This window comes from Rhinatrema bivittatum, chromosome 5 (assembly GCF_901001135.1).
Source record: "Rhinatrema bivittatum chromosome 5, aRhiBiv1.1, whole genome shotgun sequence".
Taxonomy (NCBI): Eukaryota; Metazoa; Chordata; class Amphibia; order Gymnophiona; family Rhinatrematidae; genus Rhinatrema; species Rhinatrema bivittatum.
In genome coordinates, this window is record NC_042619.1 from 124,862,251 (window position 1) to 124,883,332 (window position 21,082).

Genomic DNA, 21,082 nt, shown 5'->3' on the forward strand with positions numbered 1-21,082 from the left:
TCTCCGGTGACGCATGCTTGCTGAAAGAAAGCCTGCTTTGTTAGTTAATGAATCTGGGTGCAAAAACATTTGCCCAAGAAACAGAAGATCGAAGCCATGCCAAGAAATCTGCCATGTAGCAAATCCAGATAGTGAAATTACACAGTAGTTGTAGAGTAAACAATCAAGTCAGGTGAAGGAACATTTGTTTTGTTACTTTGGTGCACAACTCGTCTTTCTATTAATTGACAAACTGTTCCACTTTTCCTTCTCGCAATCTACGTTGCCGTTGAACTGTACAAATCCCCTATCGGCCCAGAAGTAGATGGCTGGAGAGACCCTTGGCAACTACTGAAGAGCACATCTTGGATTTTTTTTCGGAATCAGTTTAGAAACATTGAAGGAGAACCTGCTCTCGTGTAACCCACTCTTTCTTTTGAACTTACCGGATCGGGGCTTGAGGCCAAAAGCGGCTGTGCTGCTTGCAGCAGGAGACACTGGAGGACTTCTGTCTTCAGCCTGTGGGTAACAACCCAGGAGAAAAGGATGAGCCAGCGATGCACTGCCCTCCCTCCCTGTTCCCCCCATGCTCAAATAGATGTGGCCTGTGCTGCTGTATCATATCGAGCCCATGATGAAGTAAGATTCACGTCTGCAATGCTAGAGCAGCCTGGCAGCGGGAACTCTGCTCCTTGTGACCAGATGAACCTCTTCATGGGATACTGTGCTTTCAGACCATCCATCCCAAACGATGCTCTATCTGTGTTTCTGAAGTATTAATATGCAACGTGAGGCGAGGGCCTGTTTACATGGAAGGCACTGCACCCAGAAATTCAAGAAAAAACTAAAGACCTGGCTCTTTAAACAAGCACTCCCCGAATAACGCTACTCCCTCCTCTCACTATCCCATCTAGCATCCTCCCTTCCTCCCATTCGCCTTTTCATCCCCTATACCTTGTCTCCCAGCACCTCCAGTACAGAATTTGTATCTTTGAATGCAAAACTTACTGCACGCCCCATTATTGCGTTGTATTATACCCCTATTCCTACCTAGTTGTTTCTGTATACCGCCTGTACCTCCCCAGTTTTATATATATTTCCATATCCCCTATCTTATTATTAAGCCTGTTTCCTCCCCACCCCCTCCTAGTTCCTCGACCTCCCCCTCCAAGTTCTATGCACCCTGCCCATGTACTACGTTTATGTTCATCGTAAACCGATATGATGTTCCTACGAATACCGGTCTATAAAAGCAATTACATAAATAAATAAATAAATACATATTATTGACATTGATCATTTGAGCTCCTTTCTAGAAAAAACATGTGAAAACAGAGGGAATTAAGATGTTTTCCTTTACAAAGAATGATACAATATACTTAGAGACCTTCATTTTCAGTTTAAACCAATCTTTGCCCATAAATTCTTAGATTTTTCTGAAGGTGAAAGTTGGTTTAAACCGATTTTCGTCCTAATTCTGGGTGACTGCGAAGCACTGGCCAGTCACCCACTCAAGCACAGATGAGCAGCAGCAGCCCCTTAACAGAAGACGTTTCTGGCAGGATCCCTGCCTCTCCGGGTCAGAAGTGCAGTACAGAGCAGCGGAACAGGAGCATGCTGATAAAAATGAGAGGGAGAAGGAGGATCCTGGCGTCACCACAGCCACTAAGAATGAACAGTGGTTGAGGGAAGGGAGATTCTATGAGGGATGAGAGAAAGGGGGAATTCTTGGTGGGGGGAGAGGGATTGGGGGAGGGGGAAGGAGCTATTTGTAAAGAAGGGAGGCAATGAAAGAACAGAAGGAGAGTGGGGGAAAAGGGGAAATTCTGGAGAAAGGGATCAGAATTACCTGCAAGAATCATTTTAGGGGACGTTATGCGGGCGGGTTGAGAGAGAAGGGGACAGTGGGAGATTTCTGACCATCAAAACAACTTCTGATATTCTCCTGAAAAAATTATGACACATTATTTTCCATTGATTTTCTCCTGTTTTGTTTCCTGCCAAAATAAACCCTAACACGTTTGTGGGAAATATAAAAAAATAAAAACCAAAAATGAAGGTCCCTAAATATATTGCAAAACAATACAGAGAAATGATGCATCCTTAAACAATTCACAAGATCTTGCCTGACCATTCATGTACTTACTATATTAGCCAGCTAGTCCTCAATAATCGCTTTCCTAAACTCATTGGGGGTAATATATTCAGTCACTGGCCAGATAAACTTATCGGGCTAACTTAACTCCATGCTGGAATGCCCCTAGTTATATGGCTAAATTTTAGACAGATAATGAGATATCCAACCAAAATTTAGCCGGATAAGTGCCTAAAATATTCAAAAGTTGGTACTTAGCTGGATAACTCACAACTTATCTGCAGTATTACAAATCTTACACACACTCCAAGTAACCGGATATACTTAGCTTTTCTTGAGATTCAGAATGAACCTCAATTGGTAATAAGATTTGTGTTATTGCACTCCCATACATGCATTATTGGTCATTCATAAACAGTGGTGAGAAAAGTATGATGTGTAAATAAATCAACATGAAGCATAAATGATAAAGGGGATGGAACAGCTCCCCTATGAGGAAAGGCTGAAGAGGTTAGGGCTGTACAGCTTGGAGAAGAGACGGCTGAGGGGGGATGTGATAGAGGTTTTAAGATCGTGAGAGGTCTTGAGCGAGTAGATGTGAATCGGTTATTTACACTTTTGGATAATAGAAGGACTAGGGGGCATTCCATGAAGTTAGCAAGTAGCACATTTAAGACTAATCGGAGAAAATTATTTTTCACTCAACGCACAATAAAGCTTTGGCATTTGTTGCCAGAGGATGTGGTTAGTGCAGTTAGTGTAGCTGGGTTCAAAAAAGGTTTGGATAAGTTCTTGGAGGAGAAGTCCATTAATGGCTATTAATCAATTATACTTAGGGAATACCCACTGCTATTAATTGCATCAGTAGCATGGGATCTTCTTAGTTTTCGGGTAATTGCCAGGTTCTTGTGGCCTGGTTTGGCCTCTTTTGGAAACAGGATGCTGGGCTTGATGGACCCTTGGTCTGACCCAGCATGGCAATTTCTTATGTTCTTATGGAACTACTGCTTTTAAAATATTTCTCTTCTGCAGTTCATCTATGATTAAACAATTTGGATCAATAGCATTAAGCCCCAAAAACCTGCGGTGTGAGGTTTGCTTCTGCTGGGTTGTGTGCTAGATTCATTCAGATTTTCCTAACACTGTAGCACTGGTGTGGGAACCATAGACCTTTCTCCTGTTTTGTTCCCTTCCATGCAGAGCACAAATGTCAGTGGCAAGGATCTGAACCAGGTCATCTGTGTTTTGTTAAATGCTTATATTTCTTTGAGGAGATGTATTGTGGAAAAATATTTGGGTTTGGAATACGTCATTTTAATTCTGTAACTACGAGCTAAACAATAAGAAAAACTGTCTTCTCATGTTGTTAGAAGTATAAATTGTAAATACTGCTGATTATGTTACTCTCAGCTCTCAGGGTCAATACACCACCAAAGAAAAATTTTCCTCTTGAAAGAAACTAGGTATATAAGAAGAAGCAGCTTAAGAAAATCAATGACCGAGAAACATCATCCAGGATCTAAGATTTATATCATATCTCGGTAGCAGTGCTACAAGTTGCCATGTGGGAGACCTGGGATCCATTCCTGAAACTGGTTTCTGCTCCTTGAGCCAGACAGGGTTGAGGAAGCTGTGGACACAGCTTTGATGGCTCTTGGGGAAAGGGAGTCCCAACTATTGCACAATAGTGGCTCCTAGTGGTCAGATTCCGGGTGCATGTGCACTGGGTTCTGCAAGGCACCATGGGCTCTGGCTCCTGGGTAAGGGCTGCCACTAATCTACATGGGAGGGAAGGGAAGAGGGTTAAAAATGGTGGCGGGGGAACCCAAGTAGTTGTGAATGAAGGCTCATGGCACTGGTTCCAATTCAGCTGGAAGCCCAAAACAGCAGGAGGAAATGACAAAGCCCCCCCATCACTATCATACTAACTTTGTACTGTCCTCTCAAAATTAAGTCTAGGTATAATTTATTATAAAGAAGTCAGATATACAGAGAATGACTCACCTCATCTTGAAAACTGTGACTTTCCAAGTCTTGGATGATGAACTCATTCTGCACATTGAAAGAAACCCAGACTGCACATCAGTAAGGAAACACAGTACCACTTATGTACCCAGGGCACTAATGGAAAGAGCCAGTTTTGCCCTATCAGAAAGGTGTCGTTTGTAGGGGATATGGATACATGCAAAAGTATTGATAATTCCAGGAAACATGCTCTTAATGAAGTGCCTTGAATTAAAACCATAAAAAAGGTCTGTTCTATGATGAGGTATCAGTAAGACAAAGCAGACCCACAGACGAATCTATTTTAACCGGATTTTTTTTTTCCATTGTCCAGGTTTTCAATTGTAAGTAGTTTTGCTACATTATTATGCATGTTATTAATTGTAAGCCACTTAGAATTTTAGATGAAGTGGCATATACATTTATATAAATAAATAAATGTCAACCAAAAAGCCAAGGAAGGACCATTTTGATCTTAATCCTTGGCTACCCTTCTGACTGAGTGCTGTGGGCACTTCAAAACTGGGTGAGAGAAAATAACCAGAAACAGAATTAAACATTTGTGTGTTTACCTGATCAATCGGCGACATTTCCAGTTCTGTCTGACCACTGCAGAAGAGAAAGAGAAATTCAAAGTATGGCAATCTTGCTGTTTAAAAGGCTGATGTGATAAACTGAATTAACATCAGCCATTAAAACACATAAATGCAGTGTTTTACATGAGAATTAATGATCAATGTTAATGAGATACAAATGAGGCACACATCGCTATATATGTGGTAATGACTGTGCATTAATGCGGACAATAACACAAAGACTTTATTCTTCCCCTACATTGGGGCGGATTTTAAAAGGAGCGCGAATAGCCTACTTTTGTTTGCGCTCCGGCCTCGGAGGGAATCCTCTAACGCCCTCCCCTCACCTTCCCCTCCCTTCCTCTACCTAACCCACCCGCCCGACCCTGTCTACACCCCCCCTTACCTTTGTTGGGGGATTTACGCCTCCCAGAGGGAGGCGTAAATCCCCGCACGCCAGCAGGCCTCCTGCGCGCCGGGATGCGACCTGGGGGCGGGTACAGAGGGCGCGGCCACGCCCCCTGACCGCCCCGGGCCGTAGCCACGCCCCCGTACCCGCCCCCAAAACGCTGCCGACACGCCCCGAAAACGCCGCGACGACCGGGACCGCCCCCGACACGCCCCCCTTGGAGAACCCCGGGACTTACGCGAGTCCCGGGGCTCTGCGCGCGCCGGTAGGCCTATGTAAAATAGGCTTCCCGGCGCGCAGGGCCCTGCTCGCCTAAATCCGCCCGGTTTTGGGCGGATTTAGGCGAGCAGGGCTCTTAAAATCCGCCCCATTATGTTTTGCATGTTTTAACAAGTCTACTTTTTCACTGCCCTAACAGATCATGGGCTATTTTGCATCTTCTTATCTTATTAGTATAGATTTTACAATAACAAGAACACACGCTAGCATACATGCATTAACAGCGCTAAAAAAGGTTAACCAAGCGCAATAGACAATGGAGATGTTTAACCCGCATTAATGCTAGAGCTCCCATTAATACATTGGCCCCAAAGAGCCTACAAGAACTGGGTACATCAGAAAGAAACTATGCTCAACCCTGGCAGTTCTGCTGGTCAAAGAGCAGTTCTGATCGTGCATCTTATAAAGAGGAGCCCCTGCAGCCTTTGGGCCAGTGCGGCTCCTCCACCCATGTGTGCTGCCTAGGGTGGGAGGCTCAAAGACTGAGGGTGAGAAAAGGGGAAAAACTAATAGATGTCTATAAGGCAGATCAACGTACTTCACTAATGACTCCTCTGTCTCTGAAACCGCTGATGTCTGCAGCGGATACAGATTCACCCCATCACTGTCATCAGTACTCACGCTTAACCTGTAAAGGTTTAAAGAAGAAAGAAAATTATGAGCACATGTGCATGTTGCCAGCCTTGGTAGCTACTTAACATGGTACTTACAAAGGGATTAACATCTTTCAGTAAAAACCGCCATTAACAATGTACACTAACATGCTTTGAAAACGTATGTTAATATGCGTTTAAAAATGCTTTGGTAAATAGGGGCCCAAAGTGAATCTATTTGTATATCTCCACAAATTTGTAGGTGAGCAGAAAAGCTCCATTTTCCCTTAAGGTGCACAATAACCTGCTCAGAGAATGCGCTTCCTTGGCAAACCAGTTGCGCATGATCAATAATAAGTTTATACAAAATGTAGTTTGTTTGTATGCTAAGGGCCAGATTTTATAACATGCGCGCAGGCGTAGATTTGTTCACGCAACTGGGCGCGAACAAATCTATGCCCAATTTTACAACATGCGAGTGCTGCCGCGCGCACGTTATAAAATCCAGGGTCGGCGCGTGCGGGGGTGTGTGCAGAATTGTGTAACCTGCGAGCGCTGAGCAGCCTGCCTCCAAGGGAACTTCTTTCCACCATCCCCCCCCCCCGCACCTTCCCCTCCCTTCCCCTATCTAACCCGTCCCCCCAGCCCTAACTAAACCCCCCCTGACCTTAAATGAAGAAGTTACACCTGCCTCCAGAATGCCCCGCCCCCGCAACGCCCATTTTTTCAAGCCCCGGGTCTTACGCGCGTCCCGGGGCTTGCACGCGCCACCGAGCCTATGCAAGAAAGGCTCGGCGCGCGCAGGGGGAGGCAGGGGTAGGTTTTCGGGGGGTTGCACGCGTATCTTACGTGCGCAACCCTTTGAAAATCTACCCCTAAGAGTGAAATCTAATTATTGTAATGCATTCCCAGTACAGGCACATGGCAATGCAGAAAAAAAAAACAACACAAGGGCTATGGAAACCAAATGTCTGCTGCTGGCAAACCTGTTAGGATCTTGCAAGAGGCAGACTGCCTTAATCAGCTGATCAATCATTGGGGTAGAGATGGCTTGCTCATCTGATACGCTCTCTCTGCAAGGTGAAAACAGGACAAGTCATTCCTGGGTACTCTGTCAACTAGCTGTCAGCAAAGATCAAGATATCTTCTCTAATATTTATTTTTTATTACATTTTTTACAGTCTTATAAAACAGCTGCTCCTTTAAGATTGTTTCCATCATTCTTATTTAAAATAAAAACTCCTACCTTAAATCCTTAAATACAACAAGGAATGTTTCTCTCTGCTCTGGTTAGAGCCAGCAGGTGTTATTATCTAACAGGAGAGCACCACTATTCTTGCCAAATATAGTTACAATTAAAATTATTCCATTACATCTTCAGAAAGTGAGCTTTCTTGTCAGCAGACTGTTTTACCCATGAGCTTTATATTAGATGCTCCTGCCTTTGGCTTGGGACAGCTATCTCTCAGTGGGCCTGATTTACCAAGGCTTTTCTCCCATTCTGTGACTATGCGAAAAATGCTTAGTAAATCAAGCTCAGTGTGAGCAATTACTATCTACCTTGTGCCAAATCTTGCTGCTAAGGGTCCATCTTTTCATTAAAAACCACCCGCTGCGTGTTCCTGTCTGTGTCAGCCTCATTACCAGCTATCGGGCTGCTCTTTCTGGAGCTGGCCTGCCTCTTGCCATTTCCACCATACCAGCTGTGCTCAGCAGGAGTTCCTCCTGCCCCCCTCACTACAACTCCTGGGAAACGTTTGTTGAAACTATGGTGACCTGTGGATGAAGCCAGATTCTCTCTGGCTCCACCCACAGGGCAGGCCATACTCTTGATCTCGGTTTTCATTAATCAATATGTTTTCTCCACTTATTCTTCTAATATTTCTATTCAAGCTATTCCCTGATCTGACCATTATTTGATACAGTTTGTTATTCATTTCTCTCCTTCTTCCATGCATTCCTGTACCTCCCCCATAATCAATCTCTAGGCATAGGAATATAGATTCTGCCCATTTCAAAGACATATTATTACCCCTACTTAACCCCTCCTCTGATAATTTTGACCTGCTTATCACCAACTAGCAGCATTCTATCTCACATGTTGCTGATACCTTGGCCTTTATCGAAACTTGGTATCCTAAGTGTACAAAGCATACCCCTTGGTTCTCCCAAAAATTAAAAAATCAGAAATGTTTGCTATGCCAACCTGTGTCCTTTTGGTGGAAACACAGATCACAACCAGTCTTACATTCCTATAGATAGCTATTATTGTCATATTGCAATGCTGTTAATTCTGCCAAGCATCTACACTATAAGAACAGAATCATGGCTTCCTTCAATAATTTCCTGTGAGCTTTTCTATATTGTTAAGACTCTCAACTTGACTAACTCATTGACTTTTTTAATCACTCCATTTGATCCAAATCAATCACTAGCTGACAGTTTTGCTTTCTCTTTTACATCTAAGATTGACAAGCTCTGTTCTGCGTTCACTACCCCTGTGTCTTCATCTTCACTAGCTTCCTCTACTGCTTTATCCCTATGGGATAATTTTTCAGAAGTTTTTCATCTTGAAATGTCACAGATCATTGCATCTACTAACAGCACCTCTTGTTCACTTGATCCTTGTGCCACAGCTTTGCTCAAATGTTGTTGTGAAGAGATTGTTTTATATCTTGCTGAAATCACTAATCTTTCTCTCACTTTAGGCTATCTTCCCACTTCTCTTAAGACAGTTTCCGTCAAACCAATTCTTAAGAACCCCTCTCTTGATCCTACCAACTTTGCAAACTATCGTCCTATTTTCTCCCTCTCCTTTCTTGCTAAGATTATTGAATCTTCTGTCCTGAAGCAACTCTCATCTTTCTTTGATGAATATTATTCTATCCTTGATCAGCACCAGTTCAGGTTTCGTTCTTTTCATAGCACTGAAACTCTTCTTCATTCTAGTCTAGATATTATTCACTGAGGTTTTGATTTTGAAACTTTCTATCTACTCTTTCTTCTGCATATTTCTGCAGCCTTCGACACTCTTGACCACTCTATTCTTTTGTCTCATCTCACTGAAGTTGGCATCACCGGTTCTGTGTTCTTACATCTCTAATTGCTCTCAGCAAGTTCACATTCAAAGGTGCACCTCTTCATGGCATACTATCACTTCTGGCATACCGCAGGGCTCTGCCCTCTCTGCAGCATTCTTTAACATCTATCTTACCCCTTTGTCATCTACTTGCTCAGCTTAGAGTCTCTTATAAAATCTATGCTGATGATATCCAGTTTTTTTCCCCTCTTTGCTCTTCCTGGTCTTTTCTGTTCAATTTGCTTCTCTTTATCTTATTTCTATTAATGCTTGGTTACACAATAACAAACTTTCTCTTAATCTCAGCAAAACAGATACTTTCCTACTGGGTCACTGTACAACCTTTCCTATTTCTGAGTCCTTCCAACTAGCTGGAGCCACTCTTTCTCAGACTGTTTGGAATTTAGGTGTAACTCTGGACCCTACTTTATCCATGGTCCCTCATATCAAATCAGTTATCAGGTCTTCATTTTTCAAATTACGTATATTACGACATCTAAAACCCATTCTGGAACCTACCAATTTTCAAACTGTAATTCAATCATTAATTTTTCCATCCATTGATTATTGTAACTCTTTATACTCAGGCTTACCTCAATATTCCCTTTGTCCCTTACAGATCATCCAAAATACTGCGACCCATTTACTTACTGGTTCATCCATTCGAGAACACATAACCCCAATATTGAAAGACCTGCATTGGTTGCCAATTTCATTTGGCATTAATTACAAAACTGCAGTTATCATTCATTATCTTCTTCACCATGTTACTTCCCCCTGGATAACCTCAACTCTCTGCATACATATTCCTTGCTCTTCTAGCCAACAGTTATTAGACATTCCCTCCCCCAGGATAGCTAGATTAGATTTCATACAAGAATGCATCTTTGACTCCACACTATGGAACTCCCTCCAGTTATCTCTCCAGCTCACCCATGACTCTAAACAGTTCGGGAAACAGCTAAAAATACACACTTCTTGATGCATTCCAGTAGCCCTTTTTTTGAACCACATTAAGAAATGTTGTACTGTTTTAATTTTTTGTTTTAATTTTGCTTTTAACTTGATGCTTGTGCATTCCTTATGATTATGAATGTTCTTTGTATCCTGACCTGAACATTTTTGGAAGGGCAGGTAAGAAATGTTATTAAATAAATAAGTGACCCTCATTTCTTCTAGGGATGTTCACCATGTTGCCTTCAAGGCTGCTCTCTCATCTGCAGTAGGGTCAAGCAGAAGCATGGCCAAGCCTGGAGCTTCTAGAGTAGTAGTTCCCTCCACCGCAACATATTAGCTTTTCACCTTCCCTTTCTTCAGTATATTCCTTTCTTAATACCGTCTGTCTTAAAATTGTTTGAAATATATAGAAACATGCCTCCTTGTTTTCAGGATGTGATGTGATGATGAGGTGCTGTATATAACAGCTGATGTGAGCCAGACAAGAAAGTCTTCTCTAGATAAGCATCTGTATTTATGCCTTCATTCCCTAAGACAGGCATCTGTCAAAACATTGGCTATTACTGGATGGATTTACATATAAGTCAAAGAAGGGAAATGAATTAACAATTACAGATAACAATTGGTAGAGACTGATTTTATTTAAAAGGGAAGTTGCATACAAGTTTAAGAAAACTGAATAGTTGATACTGGTTTTGAGTTTTATCTGCGATAATAACTTTAAAAAATATGGAGTAAATGGTAGGGCACTGAATGTACATTGGGCCTATTGTGGCAGCTGATACCCCTCAAACATTATGCAGAGGTTCTGCACAGAAAAATAGCATATATGCAGGTAAAAAGCATTTACACGCATGTATGATATTTTATAAACCTCCAGAGTATTATTTCATGTAAAGTTTAACCCCTTTCAGGACGAGAAAACACAATACAATAGGCTCACTGACGAATATATTCGGGGTGGACCGGAAAGGGGTTAACAGGAAAAAAAGGGCAATCTAGGGGCATTCCAAGGATGTTCTTAGAGGAGAAACTGGAAGACTGGGACAAAATGGGAGAGGTGAAACAACAGTGGATCAAATTAAAAGGAGCAATTATAAAGGCAACAAATCTATATGTTAGAAAAGTAAACAAAAGAAAGGGGAAAAAGAAACGGATCTGTTCTCAGAGGAAGTAGCTAAAAAAATAAAGGCAAAAAGAACAGCGTTCAAGCGGTATAAAGAATCCCAAAAAGAGGAACACAGGGAAGAATACAAAGTGAAACTGAAGGAGATGAAGAAAGAAATCAAGAAAGCAAAAGGTCAAGTGGAGGAAAGGACTGCCAAAGAGGTAAAACGAGGCGACAAAACATTTTTTTCAGATACATCAGAGAAAGAAGGGAGGCCCAAAGTGGTATAGTGAAATGAAAGGTGACTAGGAGCAAGGTGTGGAGAGAAAGGAAGAAACGACAGAAATATTAAACAAATACTTCAGTTCGGTATTCACAAAAGAAAACCCTGGAGAACGACCAGTGCTGGTTGAGAAGATCGAAGATGGGGGTGGGGCAGACAAAACTCCGTTTACAGAAGAGAATGTATGGGAACAGCTAAGAACAAGGACATGGAGCCGGATGAAATACATCCCAGGATACTGAGGGAACTCAGATGGTTCAACAGATCCCTGGAAACATGAGTGGTGTTGTGTGATTGGAAAAGAGCGGTGGTGGTCCCGCTTCCCAAGAGTGGTGGCAGAGAGGAGGCTGGAAACTACAGGCCGGTCAGCCTCACCTTGGTGGTGGGAAAAGTAATGGAGACGCTGCTAAAGGACAGGATAGTGAGCTATCTAACATCCGGAGGGTTCCTGGGCCCGAGGCAGCATGGATTCACCAGAGGAAGGTCCTGTCAGACAAATCTGACTGATGTTTTTTTATTGGGTGACTAGAGAATTGGATCAAGGAGGAGGGCTTGATGTGATCTACTTGGATTTCAGCAAAGCTTTTGATACGGTCCCACACTGGAGGCTTGTGAATAAGATGAAAAGTTTGGTACTCGGCGTTAAGGTAGTGGCGAGGACTATAAACTGGTTGACTGACAGGAGACAGCGTGTAATGGTAAATGGAACCTACCCTGAAGAGAGAACCGTGTTAAGTGGAGGGCCACAGGGATCAGTTTTGGCACTGGTTCTGTTCAAGCAGCAGTATTGTATGAAGTATCAGGAACGCTGCTCACTCTGTAAAAATATTGCTACAGTAATTTTGTTATGGGTTTAACAGTGCTTGGTTATGATTGTTACTATTACTACCCTTAACATAAGGCTTGGGGGTAACCTGCATGGAGCGGCAGTTACAACCATAAGAAGCTTGCTGGGTGGACTGGATGGACCATTTGGTCTTTTTCTGTCCTCATTACTATGTTACTATAATCTAAAGCAGGGATGGGGAACTTCAGTCATTGAGTGCCACAAACAGGCCAGGTTTTCAGGATATCAACAATGAATGTGCATGAGATAGATTTGCATACAGTGGAGGCAGTGCATGCAAATCTTTCTCATGCATATTCATTGTAGATATCCTGAAAACCTGGCCTGTTTCTGGCACTTGAGGACTGGAGTTCACCATCCCTGATCTAAAGCAACAGTGTATGTATATTCACAAACAACAAAGAACAGCTATCAAATAAACAACATGTGGTATTACTGGAAAACAAAACAGCTATTAGGAAAAATTTCACAGAAACATAAAAACAGTTGGTACTAATTAAAATCAGAAAATGCTGTGAGAAAAGCAGGTACCTCTTAATCCGCAAATAGCAATATCATTACAATAAGTACAGGATCAAAAATAATAATTGCATGTGATGAATTGGTATCATAAACGGTGTGAACAGCCTACATATTTAAAAGCAGAAGCACCCAAAGTTCAATCATGTATCAGGCTGTATTTCACTGTCCATTTGAAACTCATAATTTTTTTTTTGTGCAATTAAAATGTGAGAAAATGTTCTTGTTTTCAAAAACGTACTGCAGTACTCATATAACAATTATTGTCCATAGCAAGCTCTCTTAACAGACCATGTCTCCCACTTGTAAAAATTACCATCCCCAATGTGTTGTACGTCTAAGGCATCCTTAGATAAAAACTTAATGAGAAAAAACTTAGCTTCAGAATACTTTGGGACTCAGAGTCCAAGCCACTTGTGCCATTATACTAGCAGGGGTGCAGAACAGCCGCAGGGGCCTCTCTCATTTAGGAAAAGTAGCCCACTTTTCCTAAATGAGAAAAGATAAAGGAAGAACCTGTCTCCTTTACTCAGAATAGTCGAGGAGCTAGAACGGAAGTTGAAGTCATAAAGTTTAAGCGAGTGGAGGAAACTTGGAGTGATACTTGCCTTTCCCAAAATTTTACTCGGGAAAGGGAGGTTGGCCACAGGTCGATAATTATCCATTAACATAAAAGGGTCAAGATGATCGTTTTTCAAAAGTGGGCAATGCTACTGCCTTCATAAAGGAATCTCAAAAAAGGCCTGATTCCAACGAGATATTAATCACCTCGGTACCCTGTCCAGCAAAGGACCAGCGGAGGCCAGACATGGGGGCCCACTGTGACTGGGAAGGTCTTAATTGCCCTAAAATCAGTTTCAAGCTGGAAACATCCAACAGAACATCCCAGGTATAATTAAAACGTCCCATGGGGTGTGAAAAATCCCCCTTACTCCCTAGTTAAATTTTGTCCTGGTAACTTTTTACCCTGTACAAAATTTAACTGTGGCTATCTGGCTACAGTTAGCTGAGTAAGTCCTGTCATTAAAACAGCTGTCTTAATGCCCCTAGATTGCCCCTTATTTCCTATTAACCCCTTTCTGGTCTACCCCGAATATATTCGTCAGTGAGCCTATTGTATTGTGTTTTCTCGTCCTGAAAGGGATTAAACTTTACATGAAATAATACTCTGGAAGTTTATAAAATATCATACATGCGTGTAAATGCTTTTTACCTGCATATATGCTATTTTTCTGTGCAGAACCTCTGCATAATGTTTGAGGGGTATCAGCTGCCACAATAGGCCTAATGTACATTCAGTGCCCTACCATTTACTCCATATTTTTTAAAGTTATTAACGCAGATAAAACTCAAAACCAGTATCAACTATTCAGTTTTCTTAAACTTGTATGCAACTTCCCTTTTAAATAAAATCAGTCTCTACCAATTGGGACAAGTAACTATAGCCCGACTTATCTGGCTGAATACCACCATATATCCAGGTAACGTCACCCAGGACTGCTGAATATCAGTCTCTCAGTGTTAAAGAATTCACAAGAAATGGACATTTTTCAGTGGAAAGAAAGTTCTAGAACAGCAGATCATGAAATGAGGCTCAAAGGGGATAGACTCAGGAGTACCATCAGAAAATATTTCTGCAGAGAAAGGGTAGTGGATGCATAGAATGGCCTTCCCAGCGGAAGTAAAAATAGTACCAGAATTCATCAGATAAGCACAGAGGATCCTTAGCTGTGAAGCTGAGAAAGGAAAGCCAGAGATCAACTCCGGGTCTAGGGCACTGTACAAGGAAGCAAACTGGACGGACTAGATGAGTCTTGCAGTCCTCATCTGCCATCATCACCTATTTTTCTATAATACCTACATTTCTTCTGAAGTCCAGTGAGTATCTTCTTCTATTTGTAAGGGCTCATCGTATTCTGCTGTTCGGACCTGTGCAGAGATAATTAATATCACAGTGAGATTCTGAATCCTGTACCCAAGGCAGATTCCATCAGTTCCCATTTATATCCAAACTGGCAATCTTGTCTCCATCACTGGACTCTGAGACGGTACAATATTTGCACTTTTTCCTCACTCTCAGTCGCTTGTCATGCCACAGGGAAATACTGAGCAGTATTAAAATGTGTACCTTCATAAATAGTGGGGGCACCAGGACTAGCCAAGGAAAGTAGATGAATGCTCCGCCAACAATTCGGTCATAAACTACCAGACCATACAGCCCACACACCTTGCCAAATGTGCTCATTTCTCACTCAAGCCCTTTCTGCTCATAACCAGCTAACTTTAGGACAGCCTTACAGCGTGACCAAAGTTAGCTGGATAAGTTAACCAGCTAACTCCGAATTTAGCTGAATACAGGCTGAATAAGCTGGGTAAGCTATTTAGATGGATAAGTATTATGTTATCTGTCTAAATTGCATTTAATATGGACCTCTATATGTTCATCTTGTCTTTATCATTGCTGGTTGATGGATATTAGATGTCATTAGAACTCTGTCAACATATGACACCTGTCTAATAACGGTCTCAACAAACTTCATCACAATTGTTTCTGAAAATCACATTTTTTGAAATTAGGATCCTTCCTTATAGCACTTGTTTTCTTAAAGCAGGAATGCCTCAGATATATGTCTATAAAATAGTTCAAATTATTTCCCCCAAAAGTACTTTTGCTTATTTCTAGTATTTCATTTTATTTTCATCTTATATATATATATATATATATATATATATATATATATATATATATATACTGTACATATATATACACATACACACACATATACATATATATTATATATATATATAGATAGATAGATAGATATGTTTTTTTCCTTAAATTTCATTAATTCCTACCTGGGTTTAGCGTTACTCTGTTCGCTCTCTGTCTATTTATCAGATTTTCTGATCCCTTTGTTTAGCTTATGAAAGTCTACATTCCCTAATTCAGAAGGAGGGTTGTGGCTAATTTTTGGAAACATCAGAGCAATGCACCAGCAGTTGTGTTTAAAGTGAATATTTTAAAATCGTTTTTTTTTATCAATTTCTCTAATAACACCAAAAGCTACTGGCGTGAAATAACATTCAGGCAAATGAATAGAATTATCAGAGCAAAAAATGTTAAAATCTGAAGTGACTGAAGCAAGTAGGTGGCACTGCTGCATTAGTAACACTGTGTGCCATCAATTTGTTTTTTCTACTGGCTCAATGCTTATGAAGATGGTCATGAAATATTTCCTTCAAAACTGATTTCAAACTTGCCTTGATGTAGCTCATAAATCCATCCGTGAGAGCCTCCTCCCCATCAGCAAACTGGTGCCCAATTTCCTCCGACTCATCACCGCCAATTAAAGGAGAAGGCTCTGTGTTAGATTCTACTAATATAAAAAAAGAGAAAAAGAATGACAAAAAAATCCCTCTTTTAGTCTTTTCTAACCATTCACTCCTTCGAGAGCAGAGAGCAAAGGAATAGAGCATACTAAGTACTCGCAGGGTCCAGAAGTTATAGGGGATCAAATAAAAAACAGTCCTTAACTGGCTACGTTATAAAGATGCTAGAGCAGTGGGCTGAGAACCAGGGAAGCCAGAGTTCGAATTCCACTGCCACACCTTGTGACCTTGGGCAAGTCACTTCTCCCTCCATTGCCTCAGGTACAAACCTGGGGGGTCATTTTCTAAAGGGATCACACGCGATAACTAAATCGGGGCGGAGTCCGCACCAGAAGGGGAGGAGTCGGGGCAGCGTCGGAGCGGACTCCGCAATGACTTCGCTGACGGCGAAAAGGTAGGACACCTTATCGCTGCCAGTAGCGAGCCCAATAGCGCCACCTTTCACGGCGGCGCTATTGGCTGCAAAAGCCGGCAGCGATTGCACCGCGGTGGTGCAATCGCTGCCGGCGTAAGTCCCGGGGTTTTCGGAGGGGGCGTGTTGGGGGCGTGTCGGGGGCGGGCCCGAACCGCGCGGCATTTTCGGGGCGTGTCGGGAGCGTTCCGGGGGCGTGGCTACGGATCCGCCCCCAGGTCGCGTCCCGGTGCGCTAGCGGCCCGCTGGCGCGCGGGGATTTACGTCTCCCTCCGGGAGGCGTAAATCCCCCGACAAAGGTAAGGGGGGGGTTTAGACAGGGCCGGGCGGGTGGGTTAGGTAGGGGAAGGGAGGGGAAGGTGAGGGGAGGGCAAAAGAAAGTTCCCTCTGAGGCCGCTCCGATTTCGGAGCGGCCTCGGAGGGAACGGGGGTAGGCTGCGCGGCTCGGCGCGCGCCGGCTATACGGAATTGATAGCCTTGCGCGCGCCGATCCAGGATTTTAGTGGATATGCGCGGCTACTTTTGCTTGCGCCTGATGCGCCAGCAAAAGTACGCCAAATCGCGCGGTTTGAAAATCTACCCCTAAGGCCTGAGATTGTAGAAAATCTAGGCCTTAGATTGTGAGCCCTCTGGGGACAAGGAAATACCCATAGTACCTGAATGTAATCCACTATGAAGTGTCTGAAAAAGCGGAATGTAAATCAAATAACTAAATATAACATTGGTCCTCTCAACTTTCAACTCAGGGATGGTAACTTTCAAACGGGCATGTGGGCACACAAATACTCGTGTGTGTCGGCACACACCCAGATACGCAGTCATTTTACAACATGTGCCCACATGCAGGTGCATGTTATTAAACAGGCCCTGCGCACGTATGTGTACGCCCGATTTTGCAAATGATGCGCGGTTTCAGCCGCGAAAGTGGGGGGATTTTATAACAGGCACGTGTGCACGCCATGACCAGTTTCACCAGTTCGACCACCAGTCTACAGTTAGGTCCTCCAAACTCCCCCTGGTTCTTTAGCCTGCACTCCCCTCAGTTACCTCAGACCCTTTAAATCCCTCACAGATGCCTTTATCTTTTGTTTTGTTAACTTACGCCGCCTCAATAGCGGAGGTAAAGTTTCGTAGTACTTGGCCTGCGCTCAGGCACACGTGTATTTCTGAGCACATCTCGTGGTCCCGCCTCAGAACACCCATGTCCCGCTCACACCACATCCCAAACCACACCCATTTTAGATTTGCAGTGAGAGATTCACGCGTTGGCACTTGTGTGAGTACGTGGGCGCTTTTTAAAATCAGGTGGACGCGTGCATGTGCTACATGTGCGTGTATCTATTAATTGTGGCACCCTTCAGGTTTTTAAAATTCAGGTTTAAGTTTTAATTAATTTTATACTCTTATACAGAAACAACAAATCCATTTTAACGGTAATATATGCAGAAATGACAAACAGTATTTTGGGTTAATTTTGGGGATAACACAGATAATTTGATTAGTACACATCCCTCTTCCCTCAGGATGGGAAAGGTGTGCTGTTTCACAACAATGACAAGAGATGGGTGGCACCTTATAGATTAACCAGTTTATTGAGGCATGAACTTGCGAGGAGAGAGACCACTTCGTCAGATGCATGAAGTGTAGTCAGGAGGGGGAAAAATATATGGAGACTGGGGGGGAGTGCAGGATACTTTTCTCATGTGGAAAAACAGGCGGCATTAGGTCGGGGTAGAGAAAGCACATGACATGATTGCATTTTCCAGTCACCGAGCGAATCTTCTGGCTGTGTGCTTCCAGTGCTGCTGTCAGAGCAATGCCAGAAGTGGCTGGGAATGGGTAAGAGAGTACCATGCTTCTGGTTGAGGAGGGGGAGTGGTGTACAGGGGTTAGAGAGGGTGTAATGAAGGTTACGGGCGAGCGGTGAGGGTGGGGAGTGGAGCAGGACTGGATCATGATTTTCGCCATAAAACCAGGGAAGGGGGACTGGCCTTGGGGCACTAGTGCCCACTGCTTTTTAAAAATTTGGTGGGTTGAAGAGTGGGGGGGGGAGGGGTTTCAAGCACTATGCCCACAGTTTTTTTTAAAGCATTTTCTGGGGAACTGGGAATTAGGCCTGAAGGGCACAAAAGTTCTTTTTTGCAGCACTTTATAAAGCTGTTTTTAAAGAAGCATTCTGGGAAGTAGCTATCATTATTAAAGATATATCATAGTTTTGAATATATTTATTTGATTTTATTTTTATTTTATTTTGTTCTATTCTTTTATGCTTACTGAGTTATTACTATTTTCATTTTACTATTGCTTCATTATTTTATTTGACTTTTATATTGTTATTGTATTTAATTATTTATTTTATCATTTTATGATCATGTATTTTCTGTTTTTCTTTTATGCTTATGTGAACCATTGTGATAGAACACTGAACGACGGCATATAATATCAGTAAATAAATACTTAATAAATAAACAACATGTGGCCTGTTAGGAAGCAAGTTACCTGGCCACATGCGGCTGGATAATTTTCAAATCTAGCTGGTTATATTCAAACATAACCCTTTAGATTTGAATATTATCCAGCTAAAGATAGCCAGATATCCAACTTTAGCTGCATAACATATCTGCTCATCAGCTTTCTGAATTCTGACCTCTCAAAATATGAAATACATATACTCAGACCTTTCATGGCAAGGAGGTGCTGGCTTGAATCTTTTCTCATAATACCGTGTTCCTCTTCTATAATGTTAGACATTGGCACAGTAAGGCTAGTACTGTCTTCATCAGAGGGCTGCAAAGAACAATAAAATAAATAGCATTTATTCCAAACTAAGCAAAATAATATTTGTGATGACGAGGGATTGAAAGAGAAAGGCTCAATCATTTACTATTTAAAACAAGCGATGGGTTTCTGCAAAATTTTGCAACTTATCTGTTGTACCTGTGAATGAAGGACATAAGTCAGCACAGAAGGGACTAGAGCAAAAATTCACAGCAAAGAGCAGAGCAAAAGTCCATCTATTTTTATTTCAAAATAATGTACTGTCCTGTTTATTTCTCTTCCCCACTATCAGGAGTTTATCAAAGCTCCACTGGAGATAAGCTGAAGATAAAAATAAACCACTCCCTTTAAGGGAACATCATTTTACAAAAGTCACATGCTGCTTTAATAACTTGCATGGCTGTAATACAGAACAACTTCACAACAAAATTTTAGAGTACGAGCTGAGGTAAAGTATTGGTGATACAATTCAGAATTGAAACCACTTAATTCCTATTCTACTTGCTTTTCTCTCACTAGCTACTCTAGATGTCTTCCTAAGAGCAGTACAATTCCCCTTTCAGCTGGCCTAAGGAAAAGCTAAAAGTCGAACCCATGATTCCCATTTGATGGCACCGAGAACTACACTCATCAGATTTAAAGACTAACAGTGGCCTCATTATGATCATTATAGTTTCCAAATGCTAAACTGCTTTAATACTCATATTTATTTATTTTTTATTTATTTAGAGCTTTTTTTATACCGGCATTCATGATACAATCATATCATGCCGGTTTACAGATAACAAGGGGTGCAGTAACTTCGTACATATAACAAGTGCATAAGAAACAATAAAGTTACAATATAACAGGGTTGCTAGAACTGGTGTAGCAAGAAGACAATAATTAAAGAAAATTATACAGAAGTAAAATATTTACAATAAGAAGTATTTACATTATGCAGCAATGGTCTGTTAATGGATATTAGACTCGGGTATGGTATGGTAATATGGTAGAGATCCAACACGAATGCTGGTATAGAGTAATACAGTCCCAACACTTCACTCAGGTGTATAAATGCTTAATTTCATTTATTCAAAATTGGCAACTCCATTGTTAGAATGCACAGTCTTTCATGCACACGGGGTCCCCCGACACGGACCCGTGTTTCGCCAGCGGCTGCGTCGGGAGGGATGCCCATAAACTTTAACAGGAAATTCTTTAGACGGAATTCTTAAGTTCCTGGCATGGAGTGCCACTGGAGTGGCACTCCATGCCAGGAACTTAAGAATTCCATCTAAAGAATTTCCTGTTAAAGTTTATGGGCATCCCTCCCGACGCAGCCGCTGGCGAAACACGGGTCCGTGTCGGGGGACCCCGTGTGCATGAAAGACTGTGCATTCTAACAATGGAGTTGCCAATTTTGAATAAATGAAATTAAGCATTTATACACCTGAGTGAAGTGTTGGGACTGTATTACTCTATACCAGCATTCGTGTTGGATCTCTACATAACCAGTTTGAATGCTGGCCGCAGCTCGGTTGCTTATGGTAATATGGTAATCATATGGTAATCCAAGTTACCTGCTGCTTTTAACACTGAATGTACATAACTAATGAGGTGCAGAAAATGGCTGCCTTACTATAGCTACGCTGAAGACGGAGCAGTACCAGCAACACTGCCATGTTAGACAGCTCAGCTATCCCTGCACTAACTGATCTGAAATGAAAGGACTGGTTAGCGTAGGAAACCAACCATACAAAAGCACAAAATGGCCCCTTCATCTGTACTCCCTT

At 42.2% G+C, this 21,082-nt stretch overlaps 1 protein-coding gene across 5 annotated transcripts in view; it reads right to left on the bottom strand.

The window, feature by feature from the left end:
* Positions 1-21,082, bottom strand: part of LRCH1 (leucine rich repeats and calponin homology domain containing 1) — a 424,219-nt gene that overhangs the window by 111,383 nt on the left and 291,754 nt on the right. For 4 of the 5 annotated variants that reach the window (XR_003856942.1, XR_003856944.1, XM_029602883.1 and 1 more), the window contains exons 8-15: positions 19,208-19,316; positions 15,989-16,104; positions 14,589-14,656; positions 6,921-7,007; positions 5,880-5,969; positions 4,651-4,687; positions 4,079-4,126; positions 426-498 (exon numbers count right to left, since the gene is read on the bottom strand). Coding sequence is in view for 2 of the 5 variants with exons in the window: in XM_029602883.1 (XP_029458743.1) it covers positions 426-498; positions 4,079-4,126; positions 4,651-4,687; positions 5,880-5,969; positions 6,921-7,007; positions 14,589-14,656; positions 15,989-16,104; positions 19,208-19,316 (628 nt within the window). In the remaining 3 variants the exon portion in view is untranslated. The remainder of the gene's footprint in view (positions 1-425; positions 499-4,078; positions 4,127-4,650; positions 4,688-5,879; positions 5,970-6,920; positions 7,008-14,588; positions 14,657-15,988; positions 16,105-19,207; positions 19,317-21,082) is intronic. The other variant, XR_003856943.1, reaches the window with a different exon arrangement.